General features: G+C 28.9%; 2 protein-coding genes across 11 annotated transcripts in view; one reads left to right on the forward strand and one right to left on the reverse strand.

Annotated features, from left to right (window-relative positions):
* Nucleotides 1-13,107, forward strand: VhaSFD (V-type proton ATPase subunit VhaSFD). 2 transcript variants are annotated; one of them, XM_088243048.1, is made up of 11 exons: nucleotides 1-179; nucleotides 288-369; nucleotides 606-795; nucleotides 2,039-2,257; nucleotides 6,489-6,638; nucleotides 7,665-7,799; nucleotides 7,919-8,104; nucleotides 8,470-8,657; nucleotides 9,438-9,626; nucleotides 10,360-10,473; nucleotides 12,260-13,107. In XM_088243048.1, the coding sequence occupies exons 1-11, from the start codon at nucleotides 116-118 to the stop codon at nucleotides 12,351-12,353; spliced, it is 1,611 nt and encodes a 536-aa protein (XP_088099174.1). In that variant the 5' UTR covers nucleotides 1-115; the 3' UTR covers nucleotides 12,354-13,107. The 2 variants fall into 2 exon arrangements, with proteins under 2 accessions (XP_088099174.1, XP_088099175.1); XM_088243049.1 differs by lacking the exon at nucleotides 6,489-6,638.
* Nucleotides 12,445-13,973, reverse strand: part of LOC148283886 (coiled-coil domain-containing protein 112-like) — a 20,460-nt gene continuing 18,931 nt past the window's right edge. For all 9 annotated transcript variants that reach the window (XR_015825483.1, XR_015825481.1, XR_015825482.1 and 6 more), the window contains one exon: nucleotides 12,445-13,348. Coding sequence is in view for 6 of the 9 variants with exons in the window: in XM_088243054.1 (XP_088099180.1) it covers nucleotides 13,309-13,348 (40 nt within the window). In the remaining 3 variants the exon portion in view is untranslated. The remainder of the gene's footprint in view (nucleotides 13,349-13,973) is intronic.

A 13,973-nucleotide genomic window follows, 5' to 3' on the forward strand; every position in this document is an offset into this window, starting at 1 on the left:
AGTCACAAGACTTCTCAGCTGAGTTGTTCGCCTCATTCTACAAAATAATTCCTTTTTTCTGGATGTGGAATATTTTGATTATTTGAGAAAAGTTCTAGCCGAAGACGTCCTCAAAATGGCAAATGTGCATGATAGTTCTGTTAAAAACATTATTACATCTTTACCAGATGACAAAATTGGTGAGTTGTATCGAGCCCAGCCCCGTAATTTTGTTTTTAAAAATATTTTTCTTAAGTCGTAGTAAAGTTTCGTTTTGCGATAAAATTATTCCTTATTTTACATTTAAGATATGATAGCTGCTACCAGTGTGCTGCAGCAGCAGGCTTCAGACATCCGCCAGCAAAAGGTGAATTGGCAATCATATCTACAGTGAGTAAAACACTACATGATTTTAAAATTTTAAATAGACATTAAGATTTCTGCATTTTTGCACAATTCTTATAATTGTATTTTGACTGTAGAAAAGCCTTTTTCTGAAAACTATTAATAAAAATTAATCAATCCTTTTTTGAACTTTATATTTAACTACTTCTCCATTTTTATTTAACTTAACAGCAGATTGGACGAAAAATTTTACATCTATGTTATATATTACTCCTTCATAGGTCTCAGATGATCACCCAAGAAGATTACAATTTTATTGTAGCTTTTGATACTGCCGATGGAGTAACCAAGGCCACCCTTCTTCAGGATCAGAGGGCTCAGTGTGCCAAGACATTCTTCAACCTCCTCGGCCACGTTAGTAAGGATCAAACCATCCAGTACATCCTCATCATGATTGATGACATGCTGCAGGTAATCCTTTGTCTTTTTTATCCGTAGATAATGAAATGTGCATGAAAGCAAAATATCAATCTTGCTTTTCCATGTAATTTCTTAATAAAATTTATTTATTTAATGTCTTCAATGCACCCTTTACTAGTATTTTTATATCTCATAACTATTCCAGATGGTTTTTGATTCCTTACCAGTTTCTGTCTTTTGCAAATAAAATCTCATTACATAATCAGCCCACTAAATTCAATGGAATGCAATGGAATCGCAAACCTGAATGGAATGTTCTCCCAGCAGAAGTGCAAAACTGTTAGAGTGAAGTGATGTTTCGAAAAAACTTAAAACCCGCCTGTTCTTTAAATCACACTCTAAAATAACTATGTTAAATAATGTTATATATTTATTTATTTATTTATTTATTCACACTCTTTATCAAAATACAATTCCATATTCACTTTGCCCAACTAACAAGGGTACATACCCCGTTCCAAGCTAGGCAATTACATTTTAATATATTATAATACTTAACAAATTAATATAGAACACAGACAAACAAAATTAAACTTATATTCAGGAAGTTTTTTTTTTTTAATTATCCATTATGATAATTTAAGATTATACTATTTGGGTGTTTAGGATCATAAAGGGGTAACTACAAAACTGCATATTGTGAGTTGAGGTTAGTTTCAACGATGCCATAATAATATTTCTGTGTTTAGGATCACAAGGAACTAACTACAACAACATCGTTTTGTGATAAATGCATATATAAGATTGTGATCCTATGAAACTCAGAAAATATGATTATGGCATTACTGAAACTGAGCTTAACTCAAAATTGGATTTTTACTTATTTTTTTTTTATTTACAGGAATTAATTATAGTAATAGTCTTACATTGAGTGTGCAGTATGTGTACTCGTACAAGGTACTCATATTTATTGTGATTTTATCTAGTGTACATTTTTGCGACCTTGTCAGAAGAGGAAGACTAATTATCTAATATTAATATGTTTTTAATAATCAAGACAATACTGCATCACATGCTCTAATTACAGTGATCTATGCTTATTCAGGTATAGATAAGATAAATCCGGGAACATATGTAAATTAGTATTACGAGAGATGTATTTTTTTTAAGTCTATCTGTTTGCCTTAACTAAGGAACAGTTGTGTTCTAAAACCAGTTGCAACATTATTTTAATTGTGGTTTTAAACAATAAAAAAGTGTTATTTCTTGTAAATTTTTCTGATTATGTTTGCAGGAAGACAAGACGCGAGTAGAAATATTCCACGAGCATGCTCTGCGTAAGAGAGATTCCCTTTGGTTACCTTTTCTTAACCTCCTAAATCGTCAAGATGGGTTCATCATGAATATGTCATCGAGAATTATTGCTAAAATTGCGTGCTGGTCTCGTGAACTGATGGACAAGACAGATTTACACTATTACCTTACTTGGCTGAAAGAACAACTGAAACTCAATGTAAGTGTTCATTATATTTTTTACTTCTTACATTATGGCATGTTATCGGAAGTAGCTATTTTTCAAATCTTAATTTTATTTTTAATTAAATAATGTGATTGAAATCTTGCATGTACCAATAATAACAAACAATGCAGAAAACCTATTACCTCCTTAGAACAGAAAACCTATTGGGTAGGATTGTTATTTAAAATTGTTTATGAAATCGCTTAATTTTTAATTGAGGTATGCTAGTTTATTACTTTGGAAGTGATAATTTTTCTATGATTAAAATATATTTTGTGTATAAATTCTAATTTGAGAAAATGTGTTTATTATGAAATTAATTATCTCAAATATATTTTTTTAAAACATTTTCTTATTTTTATCACCATTAAGTTTAATTTAAGAGTGTTTTTTTATTAGTTGGTAACATTGGTTTAACTGAATGAAATTTGAATGACCTTAGTATTTTTTTGAGAAAACTGTTTTTTATTTTTATCATTATTATTTAAAGCATTAACTTTGTGGTCAAACATTTCAATTAATATTAGTAAATATTTAAAGGATTTATATTTTTAGATATCTGCTCATTGCTTTTTGTATTAGAATGCCAATTTTTTTTACAATCGTAGTGTGAATAATGTTTTTTTTTGTCTGAAGCCCCCAAAAAAGAAGATCAAATGATCCAATTCCACGTATTGTATTTCTAGTCAATTTTAAGAAATGTTATTTTTCTGCATTAAATTCAGGTGCTTTTTAAAATTTACTGAGGTATTTAATATTTAGGTATTTATTGAAAAAACATAAGAAGCCCGATGCAAAGAAATGAATCATGCCCACGTGTAACATTAATTTTTTGTAAATGGTGGCTAAGTCCTTTTTGTTTTCTCTTTTTTTTTAAACGGTACATATCCCTCTTCAATATTTAATTAATACATGTGAATTAATTCAAGGATAATATTATGATTAATTCAAAATAAATTTATTTGTTTAATTATGGTATGTCAAATATTTCAATTATGTTTCAGCTGTTATTTTGATCACTAAACAGATTTTTTAAATCTCAAAGTATGCTTTTTCCAAATCTTACGGCAATCTTCTTGAAATCCTTTGTCTATATTGTAATACGTATCATTTAACGTTAGAGCCCATTTCAACTAATCCAATATTAGTGCTTACCAAAAATATTTATTTGTTCTAATAATAAAATACTGTAAAACCCCCTATAACGTTGAGTAATTTCCCCCCGGAACTTGCGAGCAGGGTAGTTCAACTTGACAGTTTAACTTTTTTTTTAAAAATAAGTATTATCTACATCGAGAGACAATGCGTATGACATCTACTGCGCGAACGTTAGACCGGGTCCGTATGCCTCAGTGTAATGTTATATATTATTTTTACGTACTTGAAAGTGAGTAAGGTTGACCACACCCCAAAATTGTCATAGTGCAGCACTAGGATCATCATCAGGCAGTTGATTTTTTCTTCGCAAAAAATATGCATTATTTTATATCACAGTTTACGACCACTTCAAGAAGTTGATACCTAGTTGGTGCCAGTTAGCACCAATAAGAATAATAGCTCGCTCTTCAAATAAAGTGATGGGAATGAAATATTTGTCAAACAATGGCACACAGTGTTAATAAATTATAGAACACATTTTTACATGTTAATTTTTAATAAAATAAAAAAGTTTGCATCAATTAATTTATTTGATCATAATTTATTCCAAGTAGAACATATTACTTACTTTATTATGTGAATATCCCTGGGACAGAGCAGGGATGTGCCGATTTATACGAAAAAACTGCTGCAAACGTTATAGAAAAAAAACCTTAAACGAGTGTACATTATAGGGGGGTTTACTATATTTCAATTAATCTAAAATCTTAAAAGTCATGTTATTTAATTCTTTGTCTCAATATTTATCACAAAACCTTAAAAAAATGGTTCATGACAATTTCATTTGGGCTTAGCTTTTTTGTTGTACTTATTAAAAACCTAGAATGTTTTTAGGGAGGATTTGAATGTGTTTTGTATACGCTTCATAATATTATAAATATTGGATGTAACGAAAATATGTAATGTGCTGTAAAACTTTGAACAAAATTCTTACCTTTCAGCATATTATTTTGTAGCATTTTTATCCTTCTGTCCTCGCTTATCGAATAAAAATCTTGATATCCCATGAAAAGTTGATCGAGAAAATATGTTTTATGAAGGTCGTGAACACAGTTTTTTTTTTAATAGATATATTTTAATTAATACTTTTTTTATCTTCCATCCTTAATTGTTATTTTTTAAATGGATAAAATTTGTGTTCACTGAATCCTTTTTTTATTTTTGTAATCTTTTTTACTAAACCATATCCATATTTTTGCGCACTGTAATTTATACCTACTACATCTTGTTCAAAGAAATTAAAATCAAATGTCAAAAGTGTACTGTTTAATTTCAAATTAACCATGAATATCTGTGACTAATCTATAAATTAACACATTAAATGTGCATTTTAAAATCAATAGCGTTCTGTTAGTGGATGGGGATGTGTCTGTCTATTATCAAAAACTTCGAAACTAATCAATCAATCAATCAACATAATTAATGTTTTGAAATAAAAACAATGCATTAGACTTCAATAAAAATATCTACATGTACATTATAATGAAAAAAATAGACACTGACTGGTTATATTCAGTATTTCGGGTTGTGGAACATTATTTCTAAAATATTTACTGTACATTTGTTTCTTAATTTTCTTTGTGATTTTTCAAAATTTTGTACTAGTGAAGTGATTACTACCTAATCAGTTTGCAAATAATGTGTATATATTTTTATTACGGTATATGGTCTATTCCTTTTAGAGTAAATGGGTTGTTTTACTAATTTTAATGTGTTATTTGAAACATTCTAACAACTATAATTTATTAAATATTTAAGTTTATTTTATCATCATATCTTGGTTGAGCTTACAACATGTTTGCAACTTTCCTAACTGTTTTGTCAATAATCCATATTCTAAATATTATTTATAGTTCAATCTTTACCATCACTTATTGTCTCTTAATTCTAAACATGGCAAGAGTCATTGCTATATCTTGTAACACATCATCAGCATGTATGAACATTTCGCAAGACGCAAATTTTAATGTCACTATTTTTCTATTGTGTATATTTGTGAATCTGTTTATAATCGAAAAACATGATGAATCACACAAATTGTGATGTGTACGAAATATAACTTTTAATACAAGGAAAAATATTATGTATTTTTTAAACCATATTTGCTTTAACAGTACAGAAGATACTTTTAAGATAACATTAATCTTTGTTGAGCACTACTCAGGTTGTTTATTCTTTCTTTACTACTTTTGAAACATCAATCTTACAAACACATCACAATATTTCAATGTGAATCTTGTATGTGTTTTGTTAATACATGATAATCTATTTTTATATATTGTATTGAGATTATAACCCAGACATTTGTATTTGATTAAATCAACAGTTTGCTTCTTATTCTAAATTAATAGTAATAGTTATGTTAATATTTTTTTAATTCCATACGAAATGAATGTTTATTTCAATAATAAAACTCATATTTCTTTTTAATTTTTTTAATCTATTTTAGAATCTTTGTAATATATAAATAGTATAAACATTATTATGACTACAAATTTTCACTTGTCTTATTGTTGAATTTTATCACTTACAGCCATTTTATTTGCACATTAATGTTATCAATTCGGACTATGTTATGTAGTTTGCCAGGTGATGGTATTAAAGTGAAATTTTCTTGGTCAAGAATTGATAAATTATAGATAAAAGTAAAAGAATTTTTAATTAATGTATAATCTTAATTAATATATACTTGTAAAAAATATTGGGCTTCTAGAAATTTAGATTACACTGCTCTTAAAATCAAAGCACTGTATAATATGATTAATCTTTATATCATTCGACATATTTAAGTAGTATTAATTACCTTGCTAACATTGTTTTCAAACTCATTGTAGTTTACATATTTTATCTTTTGTTTCGCCTTTAACATTTATTTCCCGATTGATGTAATAACACCCGTGAATCTGTTTTTTGTGGAATAATACAATCTGAATTGTGAGTTCTGATTAATCAGGAACTGTTTGTGTCGCATAAAACTAGCTTTTTAGAGAAATAGCCGCAGCTTTCTGGGATTTGTTTTTTTCCATGTTTTTGGAAACAATTTCCTTTATATTGAAATTATTCTAAGGCGGACCAACTGACCGCAGACATTGTGCACGCTGAGAATATTCGTCAATTGAACTCGGGAACTGAAAAGGGAGCTAAGGCGACTCACGAGTCCTATACGGAAGTGTCCGCAGCTTTGGATGAACTTAAATATTCCGGTGTTGACATTTCGGTCTGTAATCCTATCGATTTTATTTAAACTCTACTATTTGTAAGTTATGTTTTATAAACCCTCTGTCCCCTCAGACAAAACTGTTTCAGTTTCATTTTAGAAAACCCTAATTTGTAGTAGACATTACGAAAACTTTCGGGAACAATATTGCATACTAGGTAAAGTTTTAAATTTGTAAAGTTATTGTATTTTTTAATTGCTGTTGCTGGAAAATCTTATTTTCCATAAAATTTTTATAAAATATATTCCATTTACATGTGTATTTGCATGGTGTTTCAATAGTGAATACTGGTGTGTAAAATTTAACCTAAAACATTTTAATAATCACTACAAATTGGATAAATACACTCCAAATATATATTATTTTGGTGCTTGATGTTTTTAACCCACAACATACCTTAGCATAATTTAAATTTTGTGTTTTGTATATACAGAATACTTTGGGAAACTATCTTATGAAATTTTCACCTAAGAAATGATGTTCTACAACAAATTTGTTCCTACAACACCATTCTAAGCATAGTTTTTACAACACTTAAAATGTTTCCTAAAGAATTTTCATTTTCAATACACTGTATCCATTCTTTTCCCTTTGAAGAATTTATTTAATTCAATAAAAAATACTAGTTTGTTTTTAAATAAACATTTTTACATTTAATTTATTTGTTAATATTAAAAGTGATATGTTGACATAAGTAAATCACCATGTTATTTTTTTACGTTGAATAATGGAGTTAATGCTGACAATTTTGAATGGAATAAATATACTACACAGATCAAAGAATGCAAATAAAATGAAGATTGTTAAAATTGACATTATTGACACCAAAAACAAAATTGATGTTTTATTGAAATTAATTATGTATTACAATGTGGTAATTAGAATACTAGTTGACTATATCAAATGATTTCCACTTTAGATATTTGTATTTTTTAAATCCTAAGAAACATCTTATGAAGTTTTTACTTAAAGCTTGATGTATTTAAGTAGTTCTGATGCTAATTTGTTTTGATATTTCTCTACAGAACAATGAATACATTCAGTCTGTGGCTCGCTGCCTACAAATGATGCTTCGTATTGATGAATACCGCTTTGCTTTCCTTTCTGTTGATGGCATATCCACGATCCTCTCCATCCTGTCATCCAGGGTCAATTTCCAGGTACATAGTAATTAATTTTATAAACTAATTATTATTTTTCGTACATAATATTATATTCCACTAATTTGTAAGAGCCAGTGTATAGATAAGTAAACTGTTTATTTGTCTGTATTAAATAGGTCCAATATCAGCTGGTATTCTGCCTTTGGGTGCTAACGTTCCACCCCCTTTTGGCAGAGAAAATGAACAAATTCAACGTCATCCCAATTCTCGCTGATATTTTGAGTGATTCTGTCAAAGAGAAAGTCACCAGAATAGTCCTTGCAGTGTTCCGCAACCTGATCGAGAAGCCAGAGGATAATCAGGTAAATTTAAGTTTTATTATTTGTATTCAATTATTTTTTATGTTATTCCTTTTTTTGGATTGTTATTCTTTATATCGCTATTTTATCACATGAAATTATTATTTATTTTAAGTTACTATATATATTTTTTTCTCCTTAATTATTATGGCCAAGTTAGTGAATTTGTATTCAAATGTAATTTTAAATTAATATTCTCATTGCAATATTTTATTTTATTATATCTATACCCTCAAGTAAATATCTTTTAAACGGAAATGGAGTGGAGATAAATAAGAGGAAAAACAACTGCCTACACTATTAAAATATAACGCATGTATCATAAATGAAACTATTATTGTTTTCTATTCTTCTATTATTTGTTTCAGGTATCCAAAGAGCATTGTATCGCAATGGTTCAGTGCAAGGTTCTGAAGCAGCTTTCAATATTAGAACAGAAGAGGTCTGACGATGAGGACATCATGGAAGATGTTGAGTTTCTGAATGAAAGGCTTCAGGCTTCTATCCAAGACCTGAGCTCATTTGATGAATACTCTACAGAAGTTAAAAGTGGAAGGTATTTTTTTGCATTTCAAGCTATGTGTTTCAATATTTTATTTAATTCTGGTGCTTGTTATTCAATTTTTTTAAGCTAGTAAAGGTAAAATTTTAAATGAAAATTTTGAAAAAAAAAGTGAAAATCATTTTTATAGACCATTTGACAATTCCCATGATGGTGTGCTTAACTTTTCATCTATTTCTATCTACCTCAGAAATACAAAGCCAGCTCTATCAACATGTTGATACATTTTTTTAGGAAGATGAAGATAAATGAAATGGTAATATTTCTTATTCATAGTGGCGCCATTTTATCCGAAATGTTGCCATATACGGGCGCATGCGCATTATCTTATCTCAAGGATCATGTGATCTTTCTCATGCGCTGTAATTACCTCTATTTTTAAATTTTAACAACAAGTGAATGCTGTATTGACTGTCGAAATTTAATCTGTGCTAAATGACTTATTAAACTTGACTTATTTCTCTTTTGTATTTTGTGTGCAAGTAAATCATAATTTATATATCTTCAACTATACCGTCGTAGTAAAGGTATGTCACTTCAGTGCATAGATATGTGTACCGTATTTACGTACATTTCGATGTACCTACCCAAAACCGGAAGATACAGGGTCGGTAGTGTGTCTTCGTGATCACTCAGGAGAATTTATCTTCAAATATATCATACTATAGTGAAGGTTTAGCTTCTGTATCTTCCGATTGTAATTTCCCCCTAATTGTAGGATTATTTAAAATGTAGAATAACAAAGTTAGTTCTTCAAGTATTGTAATATTACAGGTTGGAATGGTCTCCGGTGCACAAATCAGCCAAGTTTTGGCGTGAGAATGCTGGGAGGCTAAACGAGAAGAACTACGAACTTCTGCGAACCCTCATCCACCATCTCGACACCTCAAAGGATCCCCTCGTACTCTCTGTGGCTTCTTTCGATATTGGGGAATATGTCAGACACTATCCTCGTGGAAAGCAGTAAGAATTTTATATGTACTTTTGATTAAACTTATAAATCGTAGGTTACCAAACATTCTCTGAAAGCTTTTTCTACTTTTGACCAGTATTCTCACTTCAGGTCAATTCTAACGTACAAAGGTGTTTGGAAACGTTAATGCGAACTATCATATTTAGTGCCAACCGAATTTTTAGAGTTTACCATTTGTGCAGTGGTCAAATAAAACTTCTTTCTCTGTGGTTCAAGTCTTAAAGGTTAATGATTTAAAAAGTGTGGATTGTATTGTAGAATGTAGCCTGAAGAAAACTATCTTTATGAATTATTTTCTTTCATTTCCAATATCTTGGATTAGAATTTTTCCATGTCATTTTTTTTTAATGACAAAAACCTATTGTTTTAGTTGGATTTTATATGTCGACTTTTTTAAAAAGATATACTGTAAGGGCAAATTAGGGGGGGTTGTGCACAGATTGTCCTCCGTTGATAGTAAAAGAAGAGTTGTGCATGGAGTATTCTACATTATTGCTGTGCACAACCACTCTTTCTTATTTGTTTTCATACATCTTGAGAAGATTATATTACAAATTCATTTTCCTTTAAATTATTTTTACCTTTATGTTAATTTTCAGTAGATATGCTAAAAATGAGTTAATATATATTTTTTTAAATATTGTGAGCACTGTTAACATTGTCCAAGAACATATTATTACTAAAAATTAATGCTTCAAATGTGTATTTTCTCTTTTATCTTAGTGTGATTGAACAGTTAGGAGGAAAACAGCTTGTGATGCAGCTCTTAGGACATGAAGATCCCAATGTTCGTTATGAAGCTCTTCTTGCTGTCCAAAAACTTATGGTTCACAACTGGTGAGTTTTTTTTATTGGTAAAAACATCAAGAAATATACTTACATGTGTATACACAGTTATAGTTTCTAATAAATATAAATATGAGAATATAATGACGTTAAATGTAGGTAGTATATAATATATGTAAATATGATCAAAAGAGATGAAAATATGGTATTTGTATTCGAATGAAAAATATTAAGGAAGATATTTGGTGCTGTCAACCAAAACGGAGTGTGGAGGAGACGGTTTAATCATGAATTAGAGGCACTGTATGGCGAACCCAACATTGCACAATTCTTCAAAATAAGAAGATTACAGTGGTTGGGCCATGTGCACAGAATGAATGATAACCGTACCCCAAAAAAGATTCTTTATACCACTCCGGGAGGCAGACAAAGCAGAGGCAGACCAAAATTAAGATGGCTGGATAATGTGGAAAGTGACATTAGAGCGATTGGCCTGACAAACTGGAGAAGAGCCGCGGGGTGCAGGGACGAATGGAGACAAATTCTGGAGGAGGCCAGGGCCCACAACGGGCTGTAGCGCCACTGATGATGATAATGTAAATATGAGGCAGTTATTAAGCTTAGGGAGAAAAAAAAAAGACAACAAAAAATAATTTCTTCAGAGGAATGAGGATAGAGGAAAATGGAAACATAGAGATAGTTATAGGTTATTTGTTTTTAAATTAACAATTTTAAAATGTCTTTTTGTTGCCAATTTTAAAAACATGTTTTTTTTCTGCTTCAGTGTGAAATTTAATGCCTGATTGTTATTTTGTTAATATGTATTCTTTATCAAATTCATTGTTAGTGAAAAATATCTGTAAAAAGTGTCAAGCTTACTCTCTACCTAGCCCTTTCATTAAAAATAAATTACCATCTGAGAGCAATGAGCCGTACTGATTTTTAATTAAAAAAAATTTTAAGCATTCCAAATATTTTTAGAAACCATGTATTAGAGTGGGCCGATGATGTATGAGGCTTTTTATTTTTTTAGACATCAAAGTGAAAGGGGTCTAAAAAGTTGCATTTTAAATCACATTGAACGTAAAAATTATTTAAAAAAAATATTCCATACTACATTTGGCCCTCAACCGAGGTTTGAAGTTTATCACTGTCTGAACATTTTGTTAATTATCCATATTGATAAAATTATTTTTTGGCAGTAAATAAATAACTAAATTACATTACAAATTCGAACACGCTTTAAAACTACCGAAATGCAAAAAGTTTACACTCCGCGGAACTGATTCCGTCGAGCGCCTGACTAATATTGACGAAAACAATGGCCCATTAAAACAATGCTACCCATTTATTACGAAACAAAGTGCAACTCACGCCCTTAGATGCTTATTTAATAAAATTTAATTGGACTGATTTACTTACTCAAATTCGAAATGACAGCCGGCTTAGAGCAAAAAATCGACTTTTTCGAAAACTTCAAGCTCTGGTTGAGGGCCAAAAGTAGTATCGAATATTTTTTTGAATATTTTTTGCATTCTATTTAATCCAAAAGGCATCTTTTTAGACCCCTTTCATTTCTAAATTCGGAAAAAAAATTAATGGCCCACCCTACCATGTATGCTCTCTTTTCCTACTACGAAGTATGACCATAGATGATTTATTTAAGGAAATTTTTATCCTATGCTAAGCCAAAACATGATAATTTTATGGCATTTATTAATTTATGTAAAGATATAATTATCAAATGCTTGTAATGTTTTAAAGATTATACATTTCATACATACTTCATACTTTTTTGTTTCTTGAAGTAAACTCAATTTTCTTTTTTTTTACACAGGGAATACCTCGGAAAACAGTTAGAAAAAGAACAAACTGGCAACACTGCTACTGGTAAACTGACTGGAAATAGTTCTGTTGGAGCGAAGGCCTAAATATGTCACTACATCATATAATATCTACAGTCTATTTGATATTGGCTGTATCGTTATTTTACCCTCAAAATACTGTATTATAAATTAATATCTCCTATTACAAATTATTGTTATGTATTTACATTGTAAAAAAAAAAATTGCTTTTTCTCAGCGTGATTTTGTTGTGTACAGCTTTACGTAAATTTTCAGTTCTTCTATTAAAGTATATGCTTTTAAATGTCTATATTGTATAATATTAACTTTTATTTTGAGTGCCTCATTTTTAAAATTAACATTTAAATAAATCTAACTAAATAAAATTCAAATTATTTTCATTATTTTTCATGTTATTTATTGAATGATAAATCATCACTATCATAGATTTGATTCAAGCATACATTCCAAATTAATTTATTTTAATTCACTCGAAGAATGTTCTACAAATTTTATATAATAAATCAAGGGTATATCTATGGTACCTAAAGTATGGCCAATATTTTAGTTTTCTAATATTTATTTGGCTTTGATCAGAAATTGTATGAGATTCAATTTAAAACAAAAAAATTCTATGTTATTTATATAAATTTATGATTTGTCACATCTAAGTTAAATATTACTTGCAATCAAATACTTTATTTTCTTTTTATTAATGTCGAGGCATATTTAAATGTAATATGTATATATAAAAGTGTTTACTAGTATTATAAATTTAGATTGTTATCAAATTGTTTAACAAAAATTAGAGGTTTAAATAAATAAAAATGTTCAGTTGCATTGTTTTTTATTATTTTCATTTTTTAAATGCGTAATTAAAGTGATGTCAAAAAATATTTATTTATACTACATACCTACATTATGGGTATGTACATAACATGCACAAAGAAATATTATAAATACATATTTTTAATGTAATATGCATGTTGAATAGTATTCAAAGAAATGGTCTTCATATTTTATTATTCCATGCTCCTTTTCTCATCTTGTCATTATTCCCTTTCTCCATTTTGGCATACCTCTGTAAATTTGCTTAAAACTTTAAAAACAGATATTGGTAAATTATATGAATAAATTTATATATAAGAAACATTAAACAGTTGAAAATCACACATCTATAAGTTTAGTATTTTCTTTCGTGTTTTTATTAAAAGGAAAGGAAATGCTGGGTTTATATAATATGTACATTTTAATGATGTACAATAGTTTCCCTTTGAAAAAAACTTTTTTTATGGAATTGATGAACTTTGACTTTTTTAACAAAGGCATGTGCGTGTTATTGAGTGTGTAATATGTTCACTTAAAACAACCAATATCAAATCTTTAACCTTGTAAATGCCCAATTATATTCCTTTCAAAGAAGATCTCGATTTCGTCCTTGCGTACATATTTATTTTTTTTTTTTTTAATTCCGTATGCAGACAATTTATATCAAATTCATATTAAATAAAAATAACAAAGTGACTTTATCCAGTTATGGCCATAAAAAAAGAAAAAAATATCAGTTTAATTTAAATAAGTACATTTTGTCAAAATGGGCATGATTGCCTTAAAAAATATATTTTGCCAATCTTTATAAGAATCTCGCTTATTAAACATAAATATTTCTTAACAACCCACGGCGGCCCTTAGTAGTGTATTATAGA

The sequence above is a fragment of the Micrasema longulum genome, unplaced genomic scaffold (genome assembly GCF_059751315.1).
Source record: "Micrasema longulum isolate JH-2025_06_02 unplaced genomic scaffold, ASM5975131v1 h1tg000183l, whole genome shotgun sequence".
Taxonomy (NCBI): Eukaryota; Metazoa; Arthropoda; class Insecta; order Trichoptera; family Brachycentridae; genus Micrasema; species Micrasema longulum.

Coding starts and splice junctions, on each gene's coding strand:
- VhaSFD (XM_088243048.1), top strand. CDS start 116: ATGGCAAATGTGCATGATAGTTCTGTTAAAAACATTATTACATCTTTA. Junction 8,105..8,469: donor AGAAGCCAGAGGATAATCAG/GTAAATTTAAGT, acceptor TATTTGTTTCAG/GTATCCAAAGAGCATTGTAT. Junction 9,627..10,359: donor CACTATCCTCGTGGAAAGCA/GTAAGAATTTTA, acceptor CTTTTATCTTAG/TGTGATTGAACAGTTAGGAG.